Source organism: Pocillopora damicornis, chromosome 11 (genome assembly GCF_964200805.1).
Source record: "Pocillopora damicornis chromosome 11, jaPocDami1.2, whole genome shotgun sequence".
Taxonomy (NCBI): Eukaryota; Metazoa; Cnidaria; class Anthozoa; order Scleractinia; family Pocilloporidae; genus Pocillopora; species Pocillopora damicornis.
The window spans coordinates 17,492,605-17,518,661 of record NC_142680.1 but is presented as its reverse complement, the minus strand read 5'-3'; the positions used below and the strand labels follow the sequence as shown (position 1 = coordinate 17,518,661).

At 36.9% G+C, this 26,057-nt stretch overlaps 3 protein-coding genes across 3 annotated transcripts; 1 reads left to right on the top strand and 2 right to left on the bottom strand.

The window, feature by feature from the left end:
• Positions 1-1,939: 1,939 nt before the first annotated feature.
• Positions 1,940-4,446, bottom strand: LOC149037883 (melanocortin receptor 5-like). Its single transcript, XM_089186314.1, has one exon. It carries the CDS (start codon positions 3,351-3,353, stop codon positions 2,412-2,414), a length of 942 nt encoding a protein of 313 aa, XP_089042440.1. The 5' UTR covers positions 3,354-4,446; the 3' UTR covers positions 1,940-2,411.
• Positions 4,447-7,876: 3,430 nt separating this feature from the next.
• LOC113668931 (hydroxymethylglutaryl-CoA synthase 1) lies at positions 7,877-14,983 on the top strand. Its single transcript, XM_027184910.2, has 5 exons — positions 7,877-8,347; positions 9,890-10,015; positions 11,306-11,630; positions 12,309-12,491; positions 13,329-14,983. The coding sequence occupies exons 1-5, from the start codon at positions 7,897-7,899 to the stop codon at positions 13,696-13,698; spliced, it is 1,455 nt and encodes a 484-aa protein (XP_027040711.2). The 5' UTR covers positions 7,877-7,896; the 3' UTR covers positions 13,699-14,983.
• Positions 14,984-16,101: 1,118 nt separating this feature from the next.
• On the bottom strand, positions 16,102-25,918 carry LOC113668930 (deubiquitinase MYSM1). Its single transcript, XM_027184909.2, has 14 exons — positions 25,799-25,918; positions 25,521-25,623; positions 24,696-24,766; positions 23,702-23,751; positions 23,454-23,484; positions 22,425-22,475; positions 22,062-22,131; positions 21,159-21,257; positions 20,538-20,787; positions 18,849-19,858; positions 18,391-18,666; positions 18,103-18,291; positions 17,222-17,460; positions 16,102-16,795 (listed from the first exon to the last, which is right to left on the bottom strand). The coding sequence occupies exons 1-14, from the start codon at positions 25,900-25,902 to the stop codon at positions 16,573-16,575; spliced, it is 2,766 nt and encodes a 921-aa protein (XP_027040710.2). The 5' UTR covers positions 25,903-25,918; the 3' UTR covers positions 16,102-16,572.
• Between the last annotated feature and the right edge of the window lie 139 nt (positions 25,919-26,057).

The window sequence follows — 26,057 nt, the reverse complement described above, 5'->3', positions numbered from 1 at the left end:
GTATCAATCAATCTCATATAAGGTGTCCATTTGGCTGATAAAAATTTTATGGATGAAGACATTTGTTAGTTTATGATTTTTTTTAATGTTTCTGTTAAAAGAACAAATAACAAGTGGCCCGGAACGGTATACCTAAATTGATTTTTAGGATATTTGTCGATCCGCAAAATGACATTCCCGCTAAAAAATCGCGTTTAATAAAACATTGCAAAAGTTTTTTATCTTCAGCCAAATGAGAAACTACAAAAGGGAATCAATTGGAAGTATACAGAGCACGTTCTTTGTTTTCGGACTTACTCGAAACATCTATCGACTACTCGCCTACCAGCTGCTTACTTCCTCTTTGTAAAACTATAGAGAAGATGGAAAAAGGAAATAATAAAAAGTCAAATGATTTGTTTCCTTCCTTCCTTCCTTTCTGTCCTTTCAGTAGAACATCCGCCTTCAGGCTAATGTTTTACTTATGAAATTTTCAGTTATGTTATGTAGAGGCGGACATGATTTTTTCCTCAATGCACAAATTGTCTCAATCCGCAAAAATAAGACTCATAAATTCTTTAGGGCACACGAAAAACAGTCTTGTAAAGTAAATTGAAAACAGTCATAATACCGAACACATTTAACTGACAACTGAAAATCGATCCATGGCCGTAGATTTCAAGAAATTTGAGAAAAATGTTTGAAGTTTCGTTTCGTTATCTAAAAATATCCGGCAGTTATTATTATAAGGAACCTTGCAAAATGTTACTTAACTAATCCATCAGACCCTTAGAAAGCCATTTCAATGTTTATTCATTATTCCATCCTCTTTAATTTCTCTCAGTCGCATTCGAGCGGCAGCTGGTTGCAATCTTTAATTCTTCCGTTGCATTGTCTTTGTTTTCGAAATTGAAAGTTGCTCGAGCGTGAACGCTGAGAAGCAAAATTTGATCGATTTATGGTTACGAATTGCTAAAATGGATCGACCACTTTGATTCATTACAGTAAAATACTGGATAGCAAAAATGCCTATTTAAATGTCAAAATCTTGGAATATTCAAGAAATTATAACTTTCTTTTTTTTGCAATGTGCATTTTTCTGTTTTTTGAGAAAATGGTATTGGGCTTTTGAATTATCCGCAATCAAGAACCATTCATTGCAGTCACATTTATTTGGAATGAAATTTAATTCGAAATTCAAATTTAATTTTGAAAGTCACGATCTTGCTTCTTTTGCAAACATACCAGTAACACGAGAAATTATCCTATAATTAAATTCCGTACTTCTCTTTTTACTGCAATATAAAATGGTGTTTACCGACCATTCGTTTTGAATTTTCCTTTTAATATGTTCAATATGTGTCAATATTATCTTATTTTTCCTTTCCCTTTAAAGTTTCCTTCGGAAAAACCATCATCAAAAGAAAGTCGTCTCAGAAACCGCGACGGCCAATTTCCCACGTTTTCTAGACTACATAAACAATAGAACTCTTTTCTTTAGTCTCCTCGTTGTACTCTGTTAGCTACGACTGACCTCTCCTCAGTTCCGTACTGGAAACCATATGATTCCCTAAAGTCTTCCTCAGATTCTACAAGATTCTCCTCGTTCTTAGAATAAATTTTAGAATTTAACGCATCTGGAATCGGAGAGGCATTTGTTCCCGCAAAGCATAAATGATCTCCAATTACATGACTTAAACTTCCACTGCAATCTTTGCATATTACGCGGAAATACCTCTCAGATAAAAGTCGTAACCGTTAATATCTTTGAACATATAAAATTATTCAAAATTATTCCGTGGACTTAGATTCCTAACAATTTCAAACAGTGTCTCACTGATGTCTCGTTATTGAAACATCTACAAGCTATTTGATCTTCCTTTCGCGTCCGACAAGGACGCGATGGAACTATAATAGGTCAAAAATATAAAGTCACTAAGCCATCAAACCGTCCATCCATTTTTCATCTTTATTAACTTTCCTAACTTCTACGATATCTCTTTTAAGGCTGAGGTATATTTCTTTCTTAAAGAGTTCATTTCGTTCAATTTTGATAACTTGTCCTCTTATAATCTGAAGCAGTTTAGTCCACCATAGCGTCTTGTTATTATATGGCAGAAGAGCAGAAGACAGCTTTAGGATTTGGCAAGAAACTGAGCAGCGAGCTTACAGATGCCCTGCCATACAGTATATCGGAGAAAAGTAAAACATATAGCACCTCTCGGCATCTGGATGATATTACTTTTGCTTTTCAATTTTTTTGTGTGCCAACGAGGTTAGAATATTTAATGGTACTTTGTTTTGATTTGATACTTATTAGCATGAATTGACAAACACCAAGGCATCTAGAACACAACAAGTGCTCAAAATGGTGTTTGTTTCATTCCATCTTCTTTTTTTCTTTCCCTTCAAATTACGCCTGATTAATGCATCTAAGTCCATGGAAAGCAAAGTGCTTGTCGGATTGTCTGCTTTACTGCTTGTCTCACTTCTTTGATTTTCCAACAGTAAAGAAACGGGTTCAAAGTGGAGTTAAAATATATTAAAATATTTGCTATTGCATTTATAATGACTACATGAGAAGAATAAGTTTTTCTATGAGAGATCACAATCAACATTATAAATTTTGGTACATAACAAACAGCTAATGCTAACTGCACCCACAGTGCACTGTTTACTGCCTTCCTGTATCGCGCCATGTTCATTGCATTTGGTTGGCACGGCAGTTGTTGAACATGATCTTGTACATGAGCCTGATGATGTCTAAGAGTGCGAAATATTTTTGTGTACGAGGCGATTGAGACCACTGAGCATGACGGTATAACTATAATTCTACACCAAACGGCTATTCGAGTATGCGAAATGGAAAATGACCCAGCGGCGACGGATAAGATCCAAAAAGAAGCTGTAATGATACATGTGCGCTTTAAAGTTACTATTTGTCTGTATCTTATTCCCATTAACAGAGCGAGAAGTCTGTCCACGCTTATGGCCGTCAACGTCAACAAAGACACTCCAGATAATACAAAGCCCGATATGATGACTGCGTCCCTTGCGTATCGACAAAGACTCCAATGTTCGTGAACCAAGGACATCCAATGAGTAGCAGCGAGAGGCTGAGTAGCAAGACCAACCAACAAATCAGTTGTTGCCAGACTACGATACAAGAGTTTGGACGGTGGATGAAGGGACGATTCCTTGTTAAGGGCAACGAGGATTAGAAAATTCCCAAGAAATGCTGTGATGGAGAGGAAAATGTTAATTGCTGAGAAAGAAATCGATTGTTGTTGAAACCCAACTACTAAGGAGGGGGAACATAGCAATACTTTAAATCCTTCCATTCCACCCACTGTTGAGTTTGTCGTTGTAATCATTGTGCAGCTCTTAAAACGGTTTTTCTCCTTTCGCTGCTGTTTTTCGGAACTGCTGGCAACACGGAATAATACTTGTTCACAGCAACCACCTGGCAAAGAATTAGTGAAATATTATCATTCTTTGTATCATCAACACTAAAAGCTTCTTTAATGTATCCTAATTGTTTTAAATTGGTTGAAAAAACTGTCTGTCGAGATTATTACATATTTATACATATACACCTGTCTTGAAATTTGGAGGGTATGCCTTGCATAAATCAACCCCATAAAAGGTGTCCCTCTGGCTGATAAATTTCATTCAAGAAAGCATTCTGAATGAGAGCTGATAAAAATTGTAGGAATAAAGATATCTGTTAGTTTATTACTTTTTTTAAAAAACCTTTCTGTAGATAAAAAATAGGAATTGGTCAGAAACGGTAAACCTAATTTGATTTTGATGATATTTGTCGATCCGCAAAATTACGTTCCCGCTGTAAAATAGCGTTCAATAAAACATTGAAAATTATGTTATCTTCAGCCAAATGAGAAACTACAAAAGCGAATCAATTGCAAGTATCCAGACTACATTCTTTGTTTTTGGATTTACTTGAAACACGATCTACGAATCACCGACCAGCTGTGTATCTCCTCTCTGTAAAAATATAGAGAAGTTGGAATATTGAAAAAAAAAAAAAAAAGGAAGAAGGAAATGATAAAAATTCAAACTATTTATTCATTATTAAATTATAACAGTCTTGAAATAAATTGTTATAGAACAGTTATAAAGGATTCAAAGTGGAGTTAAAATACATTAATATAATTGTAATTCCATCAATAACGACTTCATATGAAGAACAAGTTTTCCTATAAGTGATCACAACCAGCATTGTAAATTTTAGTACATAACAAAAAACTAATGCTAACTGCACCCACAGTGCACTGCTTACCGCCTTTCTATATCTCGCCATGTTCAGAGCAGTTGTTTGGCTCGGCTTTTGTTAAACATGATTTTGTATTTGAGCCTGATGATGTCTAAGAGTGCGAAATATCTTTGTGTACGAGGTGATTGAGATCACTAAGCATGACAGTATAACTATAGTACTATAACAACGGGTTATTCGAGTATGTGAAATGGAAAATGATCCCGGGACGACGGATAAAATCTAAAACGTAGCTGTAATGATACATGTGCGCTTTAAAGTTACTATTTGTCTGTATCTTATCCCCATTAACAGAGCGAGAAGTATGTCCACCTTATGGCCGTCAACGTTAACAAAGACAATGAGTATAATGCAAAGCTTGATACGTAAACCGCGTCCCTTGCGTATCGACAAAGACCCCATTGTTTGCAAACCAAGAACATGCCATAAGTAGCAACGAGAGGCTGGCTAACAAGACCAACAAACAGATTAGTTGTTGCCAGACAGCGATACAAGAGTTTGGACAGCGGACGAAAGGAAGTTTCCTTGTTAAGGGCAGCAAGGATGAGTGAATTCCCAAGAAATGCTGTGATGGAGAGGAAAATGTTAACTGCCGAGAAAAAAAATTGAGATTTGTCTTTCTTTCCCCACATCAGTGGGTGAGTACATGATTTCTCGATAATTAATCGTCTCTGTTTCGTGTGTTTTTGAATTAGTTGCCGCAATCAATCAGGTACAAAATATTACGTAACTACCACTAACACAACCTCCACGCAACTTTCATCTTTATTCGTCCCCAGATCTCCATCATTTCTCCCATTTTTTACCCCTTGTACCATTTTCCTGTCTAAACTGAAACATATTTCACTCCCCAAAAAAAAATATATATATCATATATACATATATATCATATATATATATATATATATATATATCATATATATATATATATAACTAACTGCAGACAGTACTGTTTCGGCCTTCTGGGCCTCATCAGTGCAGTGCTGATGCTAGGATGGAGGTAAGGCTATATAGCCGCCCCAAGTGATCTCACACGTGTGGTATCATCTAAGCCAGGCCAGAGTGCTCAAACTAGATAAACTAGTGAGCATGCATATATATATATATATATATATATATATATATATATATATCATATATGATATATATATATATATATATATATATATATATATATATATATCATATATGATATATATCATATATGATATATATCATATATCATATTAAACCCCTGAAGAGTGAAGCGATTCACGAAACAGGCTTGTCGGGAAATGTAGTTGCGTCGTTTTTTTCCTCTCATAATATTTATATATCATATATATATGTGTGTGTGTGTGTGATATATATATATATATATATATATATATATATATATATATATATATATGATATACGCTTTTAAATCAGAAGCAATGTTATTACTACGTTATCAATTCCTTTCTGGTGTCTATTTGGCAGCAAGATGAAAAACGTTCCCAATTTGCTCATTTCTTAGACGAGTTACAATGCATTAGGCAGGTGATTGTGTTCGCCAAATATATTTCCCTTGTCCTACCTTTCTGTTTTGTCTATTGAAGTTATTCAAAAACAAGATGAAAATCGATCGATTACTGGAGAATTACTTAAAACAAAGTTGAACGAACAATTTTGATAGACAAGATAAGAAACTGGATATCGGCCATTCATATCAAAATATTGAAATAACTAAGACATGTTTTTTTGTATTTATTCACATGATTTGGAAACATAGACAACATAGTTAAGTCAAACGTTCCGTTTGTGTAAAGTTATTTATTTACATGAGTTTTCAGTTAAACGATATTTTCAGTGTTATTTTCAGTATAACTCCATGTGAAGCAAAATGCTTATCTGATTTGTCTGTTTCACTGCTTGTCTTACTGCTCAGTGCCCAGTTGTTCAAAGGCCGTTTAACTCGGGTTAAGTTTTAATCTGGGTGTCTTTATTCCTTTCTTCAAAGGCTTACTTCAGATATTTTCTTCAATTCTTTTCAGAACATCCAGGCATCAAATTGTAGGCAAAAATAGATATACTGAATGTGCCTTTAAAGCTTTCAGATCTGAGGTCAGATTTCACGCTAACCCTGGGTTATCTTAACCTAGCTTTGAAGAACTTGGCCCCTGATCTTCCAGCAGTAAAGAAACAGGTTCAACGTGGAGTTTAAATACGGCACAACTGCCGTCATTCCGTAAATGACGACCATATGTGAAGAATTTTCTTTTACTATGAGCGATCTCATGGAACATTATAAAACGTGGTACATAGCAAACAACTAATGCTACGTGTACCCACAGGGCAATAATCACTGCCTCTTTGTATCGCGCAATGCATTACAGAATCGCGCCCATTGAAACACGTCGCACGGGAAAATGCAAATAAGCTAGAAAAGAGAAAGAGAGCATGCGTAACTTCACGCAGGCCTGTCAATCCGACTGTCAATCATGTAATCCCCCGTGTACGCAGTGTTCGAAAGTATTGTTTCTTGTGCAGACAACCGAAACGTAGCGCTTTTCATCGAAGAAGAATAGACGTAATTAGTGGCGTTATCTTGATTAGGTTATATTGTTTAAAAATCGGTCAGATGTAAAATTAAATTACCTTTCAAATGCCGGGTTTTCAATTTGTGTTAAGACTCAAATGCGGCAGATTTGCGAGGTTCGACCATCAACTTCGCCAAGAAAGCAAAACATCACAGAAATATTCCTTTTAGTAAAATTTCCGTACTGCCCCATACTATCGTAAAACAAATCTGTTTTCCCAATGGTAAAGTATTGTTTTTGTCACTCTATCCAAGAACTGAACGTATAATGTAGTGTGGGGATGTGCGGAATTTTACCTTTCTTTTTGGCCCGTTATTGCCGTCAGTTTCAGATAACACGTCGGTAGTCTAATTACTTTTCGAAAAGCTTAAGTATACGTTGTAGATTCCCGCTCCACGTAGGTGCACGCTCACGCTCATAAGCTTACGGATGAACACTTCACGCTCTTTTGATATGCAAACGCGGCCCTCGCTCTTTACCGACGAAAAGAGCATTTCGTCACTTTGAAACAATGCTAATTGCTCCAATTGTATCTCCATTGTCTCTAAACGGACGCAAAGCGAAATTTTACAACTCCCGTTTGGGAATTTGTCAATTCAGATCTAAAGCGACCGAAGTTGGCGGTGAGCGTTTGCAACCTCATTCCTAGGTCATTGCGCCCGCAAAGCATCATGGGTACCCCACTTTTCTCGGGCGACGCTTTTCAATGGGCGCGATTCCGTAATGTTAAGTGCACTGGGTTGGCTCGGCTGATGTTGAAAATGATCTTTTATTTGAGCCTGATGAGGAGACTCTTACACTAATAAAATGCTTAAAACGCTTTTTTAAAAATAATTTCTTTTAATCGAGTTTTCGTCTTACTTTCCTAATCTTAAAATAACTTCACGGGATACAGTAGTCCTAGTAACATGTAGTAACATGTTATGTTATCGAGGGTTCCTCAGCTGCTAGAAATCTGGACACTAGTTAGACGAAACATCTATTTTTATCTCAGGTTGTCAGCGGTATATATAAAAAGCGAGCACACGTGGATGTTCTTCAGTCATCGAAATCAAACACAATATGCCGGTCGACAAGATAATCCCCGAAACGGGTCAAAAATGGCCAGAAAATGTGGGTATTATTGCGATGGAAGTTTACTTTCCTTTTACATGTGTCAACCAGGAAAAATTGGAAGAGTTTGATGGCGTTAGTAAAGGGAAATATACGATTGGTTTGGGGCAACGAAACATGGGTTTCTGCGGAGACCGCGAAGACATCAACTCGATGTCGCTTACGGTTGTTCACAAACTGATGGAGAGAAACTCAATCGATCCAAATGATATCGGCCGGCTTGAAGTTGGAACAGAGACGTTGATCGACAAATCGAAATCTGTGAAAAGCTTTCTGATGCAGCTGTTTGAGGAGAGTGGTAACACAAACATTGAAGGGATCGATACGACCAACGCTTGTTATGGTGGTACACAAGCGCTCTTTAATTCAATTGCGTGGATAGAAAGCAGTGCGTGGGATGGTGAGTTTTAAATTTATTGAACACTGAAAATTAAAGGAAAGAATGTTGTTTGATTGAGCTTTAGACTTTTATTAAGTACAAAGGTCGATCATTTCATTCCGAGTTGTCAGGTTTCAACTTGCAGTCCTTGCGGATTCAAAGTTCTCAAACTAAAGCCCAGAGCTTTTTTTTACAATATCACATTATGGCTTCATTAGAAAGCGAAGAGACTGTCTCGCTTAGAAAATGTAACTAAAGAAAGCAATTAAAATAATGAAAGCCTCGGGAAAGCCTTTTTTTATCGACACTAGTTGGGACGTAGATGAAACTTCTGAGTAAAACTTATGTTCGTACGATAAGTGCTGTCATAAGCACTTTCGAGTGTGCCATCGTGATTGAATTAATGACCTAACAAAGACTTCCGCTGATTATTTTAGCTTCATCTTTTGACCCAACATGCCCCGGCAAACACATACGGATATCCGCTGATATTGTCTGAATATTATTTCCCAATGTTGAAACATGATAATTCAATTATTTTTCAGACTTCTCAGGTACAGTGTTGTCAAGTTTATGTAGACCATTCAGTGTTGCTAATCACGATTTCTTGGTTCATTCTAGTAGAAAATGAAATGAATATGTATTTCTTAGTATATTAATATCTATGTAAATATGTATGCTTATAATCAATTGGATATTTTTGCTGATGTGTAACTGCTTTTAAATGTGTCATTTGGCTGAACAGTCAAGAAAAAGCCATGTGGCTTTTGCACTCACTTGGCTATGTTGCAAAAACTATAAGAAAACATCTATATATATATATATATATATATATATATATATATATCTTTATTAATTGTGAGTGTCTTGTTTTGATTTTAAAACTAAAGGAAGTTTTTATCATAGAATCTTTATGTGGTCGTCCCTTTCCTACCTGTCTACCATGTCTTATCTAGCTTGACACAAAAGTTTTGAGATTTTCAACACGTAACGTTCATATGTTAAAATACTTATTGATAGAGTTTGATCCAGCCAGATGGTAAAGTACTTGGCTCTCAGTCATAATGCACAGACTTTTCAATCCTAAAGTCATGATTTTGAGCCAAAAATGTACTAGCCCAGCCTTCCCAATCATTCTCTAAGTCTCTACTGGTCGTATTTTTCATGTCTTTTTCTTTTTGTAAAATTTCATGTAATAATCTACTCTTTTTTTAATGTAATGAAGTGGAGGAAATGATAAAAAAAATCAAAAACAAAACAAAACAAAAAAAAACATTCTCTATGTGGCACAAAAAATATGCCTGTGTACTTATCTTTGGACAGTATCTGTTTCTTAAAGTGATAAGTTTTGGTTTCAAGAGTTTTGCTCTCAGGACAGATAAGTCCACATACAAATATTCTGTCATATTTCTTTACAAAATGGTGGCTATCATTTATCACCAGTGTACTTTTGAAATGTTCATTATTACTGTTCAGTTGGGCACACATGTGGGGCTGAAGTAGGCCATGTAATTTTTTACTCTCCCACACAAGCCTGACTCCTTCTTTTGGTTTGATGCACAGGTCGACTAGCTGTTGTTGTTGCTGCTGACATTGCTGTATATGCAGCTGGCAATGCACGTAGCACTGGTGGAGCAGGAGCAGTTGCTATGCTGGTTGGACCAAATGCTCCTGTGGTTATGGAACGAGGTGAGTTGACTTTTAATCTTTAAACTACTGTGAGTGACCAAGGCAGAATTTCTCCTTACTATATCTGTACAGTATCATGTAAACAAGTGATGAGAATAAAGAAAAATATCAATTATGGGCTTACTAATTGATCCTATACTGAATTCTCCAAACTGACATAATGAGAATCATTTGTCAGACAGTAAGGAGAATTACTAATGAGATCTTGGGAGTTAAAGGGTTAACCCTGACATTATTGTAGGTTACATAATTGAACACCACTTAATCCTTTAAGCCCCTAAGTGTGACCAGAGTCAAATTTCTCCTCACAAGATTACCCCCCAAATGACACATTTAGGTCACAAGAATAAAGGAAATGATCACCAGCTAAAGAAGCTCTTGATTGTTAAACAAATTCTCCTTGCCAGCCCATTAGGAAATGTGTAGGAAGCAGTATGGAGAACAGGTATTTTGATGTTAGAGTGTAAAAGGTTAGGGGGATGCAGTGTCAGTAGCTGTTAATTTGCAAGAAACAGTGGGATCTAGAGAAATCCACCAAATGGAGGAGGGGAAAGTTGGTGAGGGAGCATTTTCTGTGATCTACTGATGCAAAGACCCACAGCAACCTGGAATATATCTGCTAACTATATGATAGAAAAGGCAAAATGTTGTTGATGGTGACTTCATCTATATGTTTGTCATCAATGCATCGTAAGGAAGAACTGATCAAACTTCATGTGTTATTCAGCTTATCATTTGATGTCCAATATTGTAAGCTTTTGAATCAGCTGGTAGTTAATTCTAGAAATTTTTTACACTGAACATATTAAAAAGGATTTAGGGGTTTTATAAAGAATTGTTTTATCATACAGAAATAGAAATTAAGGAAGACAAAGTGCTGCCCATTTTTCATGGGATTTATTGGAAGGGTCATGTGCCCTTGAGAATTGCATTGTACAGTGTGTACGTTAAGGATTAATTTCAAGTATTTTCTGCGTAGATATTCTGTTTATATCCATATTTTAGGAATGTGACTCTTTTAGATATTAGAAACATATTCTACTTTTTAATTCTTTTTTTTTTTTATTTCATTACATGACCAACTAGGTTATTAATTAATTTGTGAAGATGTCATTTGTGAAGGTCCCACTGAAAATCGCCTCGGCAAGTTGAGGTTGCTCATTAGATATATGACGATCATAATGATAGTCAATATTATTATTATTATTATTATTATTATTATTATTATTATTATTATTATTATCATTATTCTTATAAATTACTTATTTACCATTTCCTTCATTGCATTAGGATTGAGGTCAGTTCACATGCAGCATGCATATGATTTCTACAAGCCAAACATGTCCTCTGAGTATCCTGTTGTTGATGGCAAACTCTCAGTTCAATGCTACTTTAATGCACTGGACCAGTGTTATAAGAGATACAAAGAGAAAGGAAAGCAGCTCTGTCAAAAGGCATCATTTACACTGGATGATATCGATTATGCTGTGTTTCACACTCCTTTCTGTCGGATTGTTCAGAAATCACTGGCCCGGTTGATGCTTCAGGATTTTCTTGCTGACATTGGGTGTGAGAGTTCTGAGAGAGAAAAATATTCTGATTTAGCAAAATTTAGGTGAGTTGTATGTCACTTGTTACTGTCACACTCATGTAACCATAAACACCAGCTGCCAGTTGTATAAAGGGCGGATAATGCAATCCAAGTGATAAATCACCATCAAGCAGATAAGTGATAGCAAAACATATAGCGTTATCCGCCGAATAGAGATTTATCCAATGGATAGCGCTATCCGACCTTCGAACAACAGGGGCCAGAAGAATAGAGCAAATTTTTAACCGAGTGTCGAAAATAATCCGCGATTGCATTGGTTTTTGCTTTAATTCGCTCTTTGATTGGTCCAGGAAACTCGCGCCATTTTCTCAACCAATCAGATGCAAAGCTAACACCAAGTGCGAGCTGGTTGCCTGCGTTTTCCCGCGCTCTAGGCAGTTTGCGTGTTTTAACTCTGAGCTCTCATTGGGGCTCTTCAGGGTTCTTTCCTTTTCATTTGATTGGCTGTTATCTCTTTTTTTGGTTTGGTTTTACTACACTCAATCGAAAAGCGCGCTACTGAGAATAACTTCTTTCTTTATCTGAAGACCGCAGTTAGAGGTTAGCTTCTCTCTTATTCTCTTCCTTACATTCTGTTCACGTAATGTATTGTTCAGTTTAACAATAAGCAGACATGCCTATTTAGCAGTTCATAACAACGATCATCTAGGGCTCATTTGTCTCTCATTCCCTTTCATGCAGAGATGTCAAATTGGAAGAAACGTTTCAAGACGAGGGTAAAGCCAAGGAAATCGAGAAAGCGTCAATGAAATGTAGTAAAGATGCTTACGACAGAAAGACAGCGCCATCTCTGTGTATTTCTCGTAACGTTGGAAATATGTATACACCTTCACTTTATGGTTGTTTAGCTTCCCTCCTGTTCAGGTAATGGCCAGCGTCGAGTCATGAAAACTAGGAAACATATTCAATATTGTGTTATGGTGATTTGACAAGAAACTAGATCGATATCTACATTCAAGAACATAAAAAGCGCTGCACAGGCCACTTGTCATGTGATCACAAACGACCAGTGCAAGGCTACAACCAACTCCTTGACGGCGATATCCGTCGCGCTAAAAAAAAAATTAACGAAAAAAAAAGCGAAAAATGATGTTAGCGCGCCGCGCAGAACTTTGGCAGAGATAAGGACGTACTGCGCGGCGCGCTGACATATTTTTTTCCGATTATTTTAATTATTATTATTATTGTTATTATCGTGATTATTGTTATGTTATTATTATTATTTTATTTGCGCGACAGACTTCGCCAGGAAGGAGGAACTGCTTATATTCTAGATTAACTTGCTACGTTAACTTTTCCGTCTGTCTGTCAGTCTGCATGTCTGTCTCTGTAAGTGCGTGTGTTTCTTCGTAGAACTGTTTGGCTTTTTGTTGGTGAGTTATTCCGTCAAGCTGTTATTTTGTCTGTCTGTGCGTCTGCCTGCCTGCTTTTCTGTCTCTGTTCAGTCTCTGCTCATCTAGAACTCAAAGAAAATGACACCATAATAATTCTTGATAGAAGATCTGTAAGAGATTTAACACCTGATCCTACCCGCTTTAACTTACAGTTTTTATGAAACATTTTTCTATTTTTGACGGATGACAGTTTGTGTGAATTTCTGCTTTCCTGTTTATATTTACAGATTAAACAGCGTTCTCTTTGTACCCGAGCAAATTCGTCTTGACAAAGTTCTCTGGTTATCTCCCTTTTTTTTATTTTTAGCGAATCGCTCGATGAATTGGCCGGCAAACGAGTGATGTTGTTTTCCTATGGCTCTGGACTCGCTTCAGCCATGTTTTCGTTTCGAATCTCAGACGATTTTGGACCCAGTTCCCCACTGAACACACTGGTGACGTCACTGAAGGATATCCCAGCACGCTTGGCGTCCCGGAAAGAAGTGGAACCCGCCGAGTTTCTGGAAACTCTCAAAATACGCGAACATACTCATAACAATAGCAGTTACACGCCGATCGGCTCTGAGGAAGATTTATTTCCAGGGACTTATTATTTGACGTATGTGGATGACAAGTTTCGACGAACCTACCAGCGAAAAAATAATTCCTCTAATGAGGGGAGCTGTATGGTTGTTTAAAGGGGATTTATGCTTTGGAGTCCAGATGATTTTAATCACTTTTAGTATCTATAAAATTGTGACACTTACGGCGTTTTGAGATTCCAAAGAGTAACCCTCTTTTTTTTCGACAGTTGTCTTCGAATTAGGGAAAACTTCGAGCGGCACTTTGAATCGTGCTCAGCAGCCCGGCCACTTTCTTGTGACGTAATCTAGTCTGCTGTAGACTCCCGAATTTGATTTATTATTATTATTATTAATATTATTATTATTATTACTTTGCAATAATTAGAAGAGTAACTATTTGTGAACCTAGCGTTGCGATTTACTAATTTTTTTTTTCCAATTTGCACGCCATAATCGAATTATAAGCACATCCAAAACAATTTTGGATCTTTACAGTCTCTGTTTGAAATCTCGGAACGCCGCAAGGATTTGATTCTATATACATATTTTAAAGTGGCGGAGTTAAAAATGATGGTTTGTGGAACACAATTCCATTAACCAGAGCAGATTTTAGGTATACGTGCTTCATGCAAGTAATTTTGAAAAGTTTGTTACATAATATGAAACCAGAGGATGTCTCGAAACTTATTTTTTTAGGTCCTCGTTGTTAACGCTCGTGCAAGTGAATGGGGAATGTTTCTCTCCTAAATTTTATTTATAACGCTGATCTCGATGATGTGTTTTTTATGTGAAATTGTTCGTCGAAATACAGCGTTATGATTTACCTTCTCCGTGTGGAGGTCACTGCAAGCAGTAATTGCTTTGAAATTAACAGTTTAAGTGTTATTTGGCGTTAATTAGCCTTTTTTTTCTTTCAATTGATGTAATGAAAAGAGTGAATTGCCGCTAAAACGGTTACCAACGTCATAATCATAGGGGAAATACTTCATTAGACTTCTAACCGCGAAGTCACTAATTAAATTAGTGACAATTTATTCAAAAATGACAAACTCGAAGAGATATTTTGCTGAGTTGTTGCAGTTTGTGAAGGGTGTAATTGTGGATGGCTCGAATCTTCTTACCCACTTGAAATTTAATGGTAACAGTTAAAGTAAACGTAGTAAATAAGTGTAGTATAACTTTGAATAACCTCCCCTTCCCGCTCAACAATGAAAATATGAAGTGAATGTCTTTTTTTTCTTTTAAATTAAAAATGTTGATATTTTGAGTTAAATTTACCGGCCATTAATTAGTTAGCTGCGATCTGATTAATTAGAGAGGAATCTTACAATTAGTGCAAAGCCTATCTAAGACATTCCTTTTAGCTAATTGTACAGAATTAAAATTGAGTTGCAAATCATTTGGATTTCATTTTGGGACATAGTGAGGAAGTTTCTATCATAATTTTCACAATGAGCGAAAGAAACGACACCAATGTCGTCCGTACGACGAACACAGCGCCGACTTGTGATCAGTTTTCACATTTCTATCACTTTAATTCCGAAACTTTACGAAGCGTTGCCAAGGAACAGACCGAACCACATGATCGCCAGGAGGAGTTACAGCAATTTACCGAGGATCAAACGGAAAAGACTAAACAGAAGAAGCAAGCTGGAATACTCACTTGGCTGCGAAAACGTGTTTCGTTGGACTCCGAGTCTGAGGTACGAACGTGGTTGACAGCACCCATGGGCACTGCTCACAACAGAACTTCGAAGGAAGTAAAGGACAACGTTATAATCACTCAAGTGAAGAGAATGCCCACGTACCGTTGCGTCTCTTTGCCTCCGGGCTGCATTCCAACAGAAGTTTTACTTGTCGCGGAAGGAACAAGTCACGTCGAATTGGATCCGAGGTCAGAAAGCGTCTTCGACTCCAAAAGCACCAGAAACGAGAGAGGAGACATTCAACAGCGTGCCATTGTCGTCTCAAAGGAACAGAGGAACGAAGAGTTTTTGCCATTTAAGGTTTTGAGAAATAACTGGGTCAGTCCAAATTAATGAACTGGAGGCGAGTGAGGGTATTTCTTCAAACTGGGGATACAAAACCCTTTTCTTGTTAATCATATCATTAAAGAAAGAAATAAGCATGTTGGTGAATTTTCCATAGCTCTAGATCTCTAATCAGTTCACTATTGTTAATATTTTCTTTGTTCCCGTACTTTTATTTAACGCAGAGTCAGAAAACCTCCAATTTTTTTTCACAGCAAAATTAAAATCGCAGATATAGGACTACAAAATCCGTTGGTTAAAAAAAAACAAAACACAACACAACAACAACGAGAAACACAGGTTCAAAAAATGAAAACAGCGAACAAAGTTCAAAAAGCGAAACAAACAAGCCGAGTAGTTGTGTGGGGAGTAGGGGTGGAGATCACTTTGCTAGAAAGAAAATTCCTATCGTATAGGGATGCTTCAACCTTACATTAAGTCTGACAAAGCATAGGAAAAAACCTTTCCTCATTCTACTAGAACGGCGTTTTGGTTTACAATTTATGATTAATCTTTTATTCAGATATCCTTGACTTAAATAGCTTTCTCGTTTTTAAATATCTATTTACAACAATATACAGCCATCATAATATTTCAAAAACTAAGCAATGAACACTCCCCTTTCACCTTAGATTTTGGAATAAGACATTTCTTTAGCATTGAATTTGTACACCGCACACATTTATACCATTTAACTTTCTTTAAACATTTTTACAAAAATCATTTCATAATGAGTCAAGCTAATCTTATGATTAAGAACTCGTTAAATGTAAATAATTCTTAAAGAAAATTTCTTTAATATGTATGAGCTGAGAGTAATATCAACCGCAGTAGTATTAGTAATAATATTAATAATCATAATAATAACAACAACAATAATTATCATTATTATTATAATAAAATCAATACGTAGAATGGTCTTGAGTATTTCCTGCAACGGAACGATCCGAAAATTCATTTAATGGTCGTTACAAGTCGCCCCGAGCGCTTCTTGCGGCTTGTTGTTTGATATGGGCGTATGAGCTTTGATATTCTCCGAGATGGCGTTCTTTAACCTGGTTAAGAATCCTTCTCTTTGGCCTTCGGATGAAACACTTAGACGGACGCGCAATGAGTCCAAAAGCTTGTCTAAGAGGTCCAAGTTTGCAGATGCACCAAATCGTCTGCTGAATTGAACACGGCTGAAAATGAGATAAGTGATGACAGAAGTCAATCAAGAGCATTTTGTAACTGCAATTCAAAACCTAGGTTATCACGACAGGTCAATTACAACAAAAGAAAACATCACAAGGAGCCGATGATAACTCAGATGAACCACAAGCAAACTCCTCGAAGCGCGGGAAATCGCGGGTGACCAAGTTGAGATTGATTTCGCATCTGATTGGTTGCGAGAGTGGCGCGAGTTTTCTGAACCAATCAAATAGCGAAGGAAAGCAAAACCATTGCAATCCCAACACAATTGAAACTCGCTCAATCTAATGAAAATTTTTTACAAAATAGTTATATTGCAGACAAAGTGTTCTCCTATAAAATCATCGGAAAGTTTCATACAATAGGACGTTGTTTCAGCTCGTAAAGTGCAGTTAGAAAAAGAAAAAAAATCTCACAATGGATATCTCCTGTAGTCGTCTGCGATGTTCCTCACTTGTTCGACCGTATCATCTTCATCGGCCTCGTTTCTGAACACCTCGTAATCAAACTGATACGGCAATCTATACTGGCCAGCCGACTCCCACTCGTCACTGATTGTCAAGCATCTTATTTGTGATTGGTTAGACAGATTGCTGTAATTGTACGGGCTGACAATTATTCCAATGAAGGGTGCTCCGCCCTTTCCAAACCATTCCTGTTCACAGAAAGAATAAATTTTAAAAATATGAAGATATCTGGTTGTCTACTAAAGAAATAAACTAGCCCAGTTCAAAGGTTGAATAACACTATTTACTAGACAAATCTCAATTCGGTGGATAGCGCAGCACGTTTTGCCATCACGTATCCGCTGGATCGCGATCTATCCGTTGGATAACGTTATCCATCCTTTTTACAACTGGGCTCTGACCTTTTGGCTGGGTGGTCCGGGATCGAGACAATTTTCGGGTCATGGGGATGGGATGTTGGATGTTGGGGGGGGGGGATGCTTCAATGCCGTTTCATAACATCGTTTAACCCTAGTCTGCCGGTTTGGAAAAGAGAAGTAGTTTTCCTAGGTGAGTGTGCAAAAGGTATGGCATTAAGCAATGTTAGCTCTTTGAAAGGGGTACCTCTTACAAATCTTTTTAAAAAGAAAAGGTAAGGAGATAGGCTACGAATACCCCTGCTTTTCCCTCCCTATAGGTAGACTCCCATGCCAAGCAAGGACAGAAAGAGTGGAGCAAAAACAAGAAAAGACGTTACTTTTTTCTCCTACCCCCGAGAAATTCCATCGAACTGAAATACCCCCCCCCCCTTTCAAATCCTACCTAGCCCCATTTACGAAATCAAGAGTTACCTGAAATTTTGCTTGAGTTTCTATGTCTCGCACGGAGGGAATGGGAGCGAACGTGGGATGAGAATGGTACCAGCCCACCACAGCCAATCCTCGGAGCGCTAAGTCTTCAGAGGCCTGCGTTTGAGATACGGGGTCCATTTCACACTGCAGTCCTGTGCTTAAGCTACGACAAGGAATCGCCTTGGAAACCTACACGAGCAAAACAATGAATAAACGGTTGAGACCATTTTTGCAACAGATGCGATCGATCAGTTTTCAAGTTTGTAAGGAACATAACTGACAACTCGCCTTCAATACTCTCGAGTCATGTGAGTAATGTCCTCCAAGCAGACCTATCACCTCAGTGGTTGACATGTGCGCATGCGTGTCCATGACCACCAAGGTCTCTGATTGGATGTGAACATCAAAAGGCACAGCACCAAGTGAAGGAAACTTCCGGCAGGGAACGAGTAAGAACGGATCGTACGAGGGCTTGCTTCGGGAAGGTCTTTTCCTGGGGACTGACGGGGAGCCCTTTTCGTTCAAGGATCCATTGGGTGAAGCTTCTTTGTCAGGAGACAAGTGCTGGAAATTAAAGTTTTCAGATAAAAAACAAGTGCAAAATTTTAAGTTTAAAGAACACAAGAACACAACGCAAAGGCCTCCCCTGGTCTCTAACCCAGGCCTTTTGGGCTCTATATTTGACCACCGCGTGTAAAATCCTCCAAGAGTAAACATAGTTCTTTAGAAAAAAGGCCACAAGATACCTGTATCGTCATCCCTTCAGCTTTACTCGGGTCGATCCAGTCTCCCTCTTCATTCCTCTGTCGCTTTCTCCTCGGTCTGAGTGAATTTACCCAAGATTCCATATGAACGTTTACCTTTGCATCTGTAACCTCGTCTTGCTGTCGGACGCGAGGAACTGGTCTATCCAAACAACCTTCGTTTATAGCCCCAATATCTTCTAAAAATGCGTGAACTCTTCCGATAGAGTTGACATCGCCGCAGTTTCGAAGCCCACTCCGTACCGCCGTTTTGAAAAGGAAATTCGGTTTAGTTTTTTCCCACATGTCGAGAATGTAGTTGCGGATTTTCATATACCGCTCTGGTGTCTTTAGAGCACGCCCCATGAAAAATTCCACATTGTGATCTTTCTCTAAGTCCTGTATAACATTTCTGTCGATAGTGATTGGTTTAAGTGAAGTCACGTCAGCCCCAGGCTGCTCCCGGTCTAAAGAGTCTATCAGTTCAGAGCTAGTCACTTCACCACTTGTTACTGCTTCCCAGTCTCTAGCAGATACATCACCTTCTTTTTCACTTGCGACTAGCGCTCGAGAATTGTGGCCTGTATCTTTATTTTGAACACAATCGTTGTCCGCAATTACTTCTAAGCTCTTAGCAAGTCCGTTTGGAAAACACTGCTTCTCTAGAGATGATTCATCTTCACATTCATTTGAAAAACGATTTCCATATTCCACACATAAACGATCATAGCTCTTCCCCTCTTTAAATTTGGTTTCGTTTAAAGAAGCCATCTCCAGGAATGGTTTTGATAAAGATGAAGAAGTTCTATTTTCAGACAGCGATTTTTTATCCAAATTCGGAGAACTTCTGACATCGATAGCAGAGATACTGGCCTCTGTTTTCAAAGAGTTTGGCGACATATTTTCTGGAAGGATAGTGACAGGATTCTCTTCCAAAGTAATCTGTTGGTTTTCTACTTCTGCAGCGTGAACCAGGGCCGAATAAACAGCCTCGGGACATGATGTCGTTTGACCTGCAGTAAAGCGAATTCATTGAAATCAAAAAAAGCTCGTAAACGTGTTAATAGCGCTATGTTTCACGTATGTCGTTATGAGAAGAGTAAAGGAGGATTAAAACGAGGAAATAATTGGACGAGAAAATATAAGAACGATAAGAGATTAATAAAAGGGGAGACTGAGACGAGAACAGATTGGGATACAAAAAATTAGGATTAACCCTAAGATTTGTATTGGTGAATACGGGAATGAATACAAACTAAGACGAGAGGAGAAGGGGAACGAGAATAGATTGTGACGAGAGGAGATGGGATTCAGAATAGACTGGGAGGAGAGAAGAGGGGGACGAGAACAGATTGGAACGAGAAGAGATGGGAACGAGAATGGATTGGGACGAGAGGAAATAGGAGCCAGAGTAAATTGGGATGAGAGGAGAAAATGGAACGAAAATGTAATGGGACGAGAGGAAGAAAAACAACAGAAACGAGTAGATGACAGGAAAACAAAATTTTCCTAAGAGAAGGGAAACAAGAAATTTGAGAAAAGCTATTATTATAGTCAGGCACTCATCCTAACGCGATAATTGCTATCTGCACTTTAAATTTACGCCTTCAGAAGAATGACTTAAAGAGAAAAAAAAAAAAACACTGTTTTCACCAGTAAATTTTCATAACAATACTGAATATTTCAAATTACCGGGAATTAAATGAGTATCTGACTGTTCGCTATCAGATCCGTCCACGTCCACCTCAATATCTTCGTCATCAGATTCATCCTGTGCCTTGTCCACGACAACTGTAGGAAGTACAGATGTAGAATGGATCACTGGATCGTCTTCCGAAATGATATTGTCATCTAGGACTTGCTGTATTTGTACTTCAGAAACGAAAATAGTTTCATTGGACTGTCCTTCTTTAGCTGCTCCTGACTGTGCGAAAGTTTTATTCTGCAGAAATGAAAAGGAACATTGTTCCTTTAGTTGAGCGGAGAAGGGCAGAGCAAGCGCCAAGCGCAAGGTGGACAGCGGAGAGGAAGGGAAAAAACAACAACTTCGGCGGCTTTTATTCAGCTTGCACCCTGGTCAAAACTAGACAATAGATCTGAAGGTCTACGAGCAGACTAGTCGTTTAGCTGTGTTGTAACTGCTTGTACCAACGAACAACTCAGAAAAAAAAATACAGTTTGCAGTAACTCTAGTTGATGGATTACATTACGTACGAGCATATTTTTTATTCCAAGCAGTGCGCGTGTTTCACGCGTGCAGTGCGTGGGAATTGCATGCGCGTGAAGCGCGTATAATGCTGCGGCACACGGTACCTTTTGTCTAAAATATTGCTTAGCATAATTCTTCACTTGCAGAGCCGTCCGTGTTTCAATCATGCTGGCGATCTTTGTCCAACTTCGGCCATACAATTCCTACAGCAACAAATCACTTTGCTATCAATTTTTATATTTGTTATCAACAACAAAGATTGTATTCTAGATAAAGCACTTGGACATATACACAGCATATCACTTAACCCTGTAACTCCCAAGATCTCATTAGTAATTCTCCTTACTGTCTGCCAAATGATTCTCATTCCGTTATTTTGGAGAATTTGGTATTGGATCAATTAGTAATCCCATGATGATATTTTTCTTTATTCTCATCACTTGTCTGAATGATATTATACAGATATAGTAAGGAGAAATTCTGTTCTGGTCACTCATTGGAATTGAAGGGCTGACATGATTTCAAAGACATGGCGTTTCAAATTCTAAAACCTTACCTCAACACAACACTTTATGAGTGTGGGCAAACACGACAGAAGTATGAAAAAACCCAAGGGAAGATGACTTAAAGACGATTACAATAATTAACAAGAGGTGTGACAGTGTACCTGGATAAAAAACCAAATTCTCTTAACTAAAAGGAGAACAATTGATCAAGTTTTGAGAGTAGAACTCCCTCAGTCTATAAGTACTTTGTAGTATACTCTAAGAAATAAGTACAAAATTTACATGGTCAATATGTCATTTAAGAAAGAAGCCTCTATTATCTCTGAATAACACCATGATTATATTTATTAAAGATATCTATTTACTATAATTTAAATTTACAAATGTTTATAAATGGAGTACTGTTGTATTAAGTCCATGTAGGTCCACACCAGCTCTACTCTTTTCAATTTTTAACCTACTGCAAATAAAGAATTGATTTTGATTCTTGAGTAAACTTACCAATCCTTGTTCAAAGAGTTCTTGTTCCTCAATTGTCCAAGGTTTTCTGTGAGTTGCAGAAGGTTGTTCCCTACAACAACACAGTTTTCAAAAAAGATAGAGCATTGCTTATGTGGATGACATAATGCTTTAACCATTCAGGAATCAGGAGGTTCAGGTAAAATTTTTTGGTTTCTAAAATTCCTCCTGACCTAACACGTCCAAAAAGCTGATTTATGTCTGCACAGTTTTAGTACAAGACCAAAATATTTGTAAAATGAATTTAAAAAAAAAATTGAAACACATCAAGACAGAAGGTTTCATCAATTTGTTACATGTAAATCAAGATATCCTAGTTGAAGCTTTTTTTGAAATAACTTTTACCTTTTGGGGTTCAACTTGGTGATGCCCTTTTTCGCATTTGAATTTGAATTCCTTGAAGAAAAAAAATGTTTAAAATAATTATTATTATCTAAAAGTATTGATTTTAATTGCAATCTACTTCAAAAAGTTATCACAAGTTGAATTTTGGAATCACTTTGTAACCCATTATCTCCCATGAGCGATCAAGACAGAATTTCTCCTTACAATATCAATACAATATCAAGCAGAAAAGTCATGAGAATAAAAAACAATGTCAATTATGGGATTATAAGTTGATTAAATACTGAAATATTTGAAGTAACAACATAAAAATTGAGAATAAAGGTAAACACAGACCAGCATGGACTCCCCATGTGGTTTTTGTGGTCACGTCACATCAATGCCTTATTATAGTTTTGCTCTCACTAGCGTGTCTTTAACCCTTTAAGTCCCACTAGTGACCTAAACAGACTTTCTCCCTACACTATCAGTACAATATCAAGTAGACAAGTAATGAGAATAAAGAAAAATATAAATTGGGGGATTATTAGTTGATCCAATTCCAAATTCTCCAATCTAACATTATATGAATTGTATGACAGACAGTTAGGAGAATTACTAATGAGATCTTGGGAGTTACAGGGTTAAGGGATTTCCCCATTTTGTGATAGACGATCTGTAAAAATTTTTTTTCAGTAAGGGCTGATTGTGTATCAGACTCCAATGTTCCATCAATATATATTTTTTTAATTTTTAACAGCAGAGTAGTACATTGTGAAAAATGGCAATAAAAATTTGTGACCTTTTGGCTTTTGTGTAGGCAGTATGGCAAATTACTTATCAGATCTGGGATTGATAAGGGTTAAATTTCTACATACAAGAAAGCAAAGTATAACGCAGTTGGTTCACTATAACTAGGGTAAGAATAGATTAATATGTTTTTTTGGTGAACCAGAGGTGAATAAGTAAGGAAGCCTATAAAAGTAAATACCACAACCTGGTGGCAATCAGCATTTTTTATTGAGGTAAATAATCAAATAAATGTTATACCTTCCAACACAAGTTTGTCTTTTCTTCTCCCCTGCAAAATTAAATACAGTACATTAATATGGTTACTGCTGTAAAAACAAACACACAAACAAACAAACAAAACAATAAAACCAAACTAAATTCAAAATCAGTGTCCATGCCCCAACCTCAACCAAAACCCCCCGAATTTTGCAGAACATTTTGAAATTCTGTGCCTGTTTAAAATCAAAAGATTATAATTCAGTAATAAAACTAATCGCATGCCTTACCTGTTGGTATCTTGTCCAGTTTGATTGGTGTTGACCTGTAAGCATACATTCTACAATTCAAGTTAAGGAGCAACACTGTATATTAAAAGGAGATATATATAAAAATAATTCTCCTGTTGATGTTCAAAAGTCTGCATTCTTGGAAAAGGAAATGAAATGAAGATAGTTTGTGTTGTTTCTGGTTAACCCTTTAACTCCCAGGATCTGATTCTTAATTCTCTTCTCTGGCTGCTACACAGTTCCTTGTAGGATAGTTACAAGAATTTGGTGTTTGATCAAGTTAAAAACTTCTACCTGATAAGGTTGAATATTCTCATGACCTGTTAGCTGGATAATGTGTAGATGTTATAGGGAGAAGTTACATGTTAATCACTTTTGGGAGTTAAAGGGTTAAATAAATTATACACAATGTAAGCCACGACTTCTAAATCCTCTTTACTTCACTTCTAAAAAATTGAAGCCCGTACAACAAAAATAACACTTAAATTCAGAACCATATATCTCCAGTCTCCTAACCCTTCCACCCCTAAGAGTGACCAGCATCTAATTTCTCCACACAAAATCACCCCTGAATCACACATTAAGTTCATGAGAATGAAAGTAATGATCCCTGACTAAAGAACCTCTTGATTATTACACAAACTCTCCTTGTCAGCATCTTAGGAAAAGTATAGAGATCAGTATGGAGAATATGCATAATGATATTAAAGGGTTGATTCTTGCACTTAACCTGAGATCTTTCCCATGATTCTCTATACTATCAGCTATATGTTTCCCTGTATATTAGTAGAGAGAAGTTCATGTGTGATCAAGGAAACAACCTCTAACTGAAAAGGTTTGGGTTATTCTGACTCATTACTTGACTGTTGGATCATTTTGAACTTAGGAGAAACTGCCAGTTAATCACCTCTGGTATGAAAGGGTTCAGTTGAACTTATATATCAAAAATCTGGTACAATGACTTTAGATTTTTCAACACATGTAGTAAGGATACTGTTCCTCTAGAATCATTTTCTCAATGGCTGTATGACTCTTGTCATCAGTGCAAGGATCCAAGGACCAAACCTGTTCAATTTTAACGCTTATAAGTCAAAGTAAGAAGCTAATAATAATAATAATTCATTTCTATAGCGCATTTTCCTAACGCCCAAATGCACTTTACAGTGACAAATTATCAAAACCTATAATTATATAAAAATTTAAAGTCTAAAAATATGCTTGTCGAAAAAGATAGGTCTTAAGCTTAGCTTTTAAAATAGAGACAGATGCGCTGCTTTTAATCTCAAATGGAACTGAGTTCCAGAGGTAAGGCACACACACTGAGAAAGCCCTCAGGCCAATCAAATAATCAATTTGAGCTTGTGTGTTACTTGCTTTAGTAGTATAATAATATTAGATGGAACCCTGATTTAATATAATTCTGAAAAAAAGAAATATTGTGATCAAATACAATTTTGTCATAAGCAAAAGAATCACACTAGAAAATTCAGACTGAACTTTTTAAGATATTCGTACACTGTTTTTTTCTTCGTCTTTTTTTTTCATCGCGTTCATTTTATGTTGCGTAGGCGAGCTTTAAAATATACACTCGAGGTTTGTGATATAAACAATAGCTGTTTTGGAAAAGATGCAGGACTCTTCAAGTCAGTAAAATTTCAAACATGACCTAAAGCTTCAACGAATGATTTTCCCCAAAATTTCAATATTTCATCTGTTCATGTTTTGGAAATATTTCATTGGATTATGGTTAATGGTTTTAACACTGTCAATCTTGCTTACATCAAATAACACATTAACACACAAAATGTAAACTTCTCACCGAATTTGTGTCTAAAAGCCATGAATTAGGATCGCAATATTCCGACGAGAATGGGCTTCCAGAGGGATTAAAAAAATTCTGATTGCTGGCGTCCTTATCATACCTGAAAATGATAAGTCAATATTTAAATTTAAAGCCTACATTATGTATAAACAAACAGCTTAAAATGACCATCTCCTACCTTCGATTTTACATGGCTCAATTTTTATCACTAATCAATGTAAGACATGTTAAAAAGAGTTATTGTAAAACATAATATAATATCATAGTTTTCGTACCACTTATCTTTGTGATCGTCGTCAGCCAAGTCTTTTAAATTTGATACTTGCTGACAATCGGAAATATCTTCGACATCGATCTCCTCTTCTGCCGATTCCGCCATATTGAATTAGAATGGCGAAAAGACTGGAACGAGATGTAGACTGACTCTCCGGGTGGGGATGCGGTAATTTTGTCCGTCAAGAAAATTTTAACAAAGAATAACTAAATTTCTGTTTCACGACTTTCTCTCTCTTTTCCGTAATTCATTGGGTAAAG

What these genes read in the sequence shown, in the direction of transcription:
- LOC149037883 (XM_089186314.1), bottom strand. Translation starts at nt 3,353, where the DNA reads ATGATTACAACGACAAACTCAACAGTGGGTGGAATGGAAGGATTTAAA.
- LOC113668931 (XM_027184910.2), top strand. Translation starts at nt 7,897, where the DNA reads ATGCCGGTCGACAAGATAATCCCCGAAACGGGTCAAAAATGGCCAGAA. An exon ending in AGAAAGCAGTGCGTGGGATG is followed by an intron (nt 8,348 to 9,889) that starts GTGAGTTTTAAA and finishes TTTGATGCACAG; the next exon opens with GTCGACTAGCTGTTGTTGTT. An exon ending in TCTGATTTAGCAAAATTTAG is followed by an intron (nt 11,631 to 12,308) that starts GTGAGTTGTATG and finishes CCTTTCATGCAG; the next exon opens with AGATGTCAAATTGGAAGAAA.
- LOC113668930 (XM_027184909.2), bottom strand. Translation starts at nt 25,902, where the DNA reads ATGGCGGAATCGGCAGAAGAGGAGATCGATGTCGAAGATATTTCCGAT. An exon ending in AGATACTCATTTAATTCCCG is followed by an intron (nt 19,859 to 20,537) that starts GTAATTTGAAAT and finishes GCTTTACTGCAG; the next exon opens with GTCAAACGACATCATGTCCC. An exon ending in ATGACTCGAGAGTATTGAAG is followed by an intron (nt 18,292 to 18,390) that starts GCGAGTTGTCAG and finishes TTGCTCGTGTAG; the next exon opens with GTTTCCAAGGCGATTCCTTG.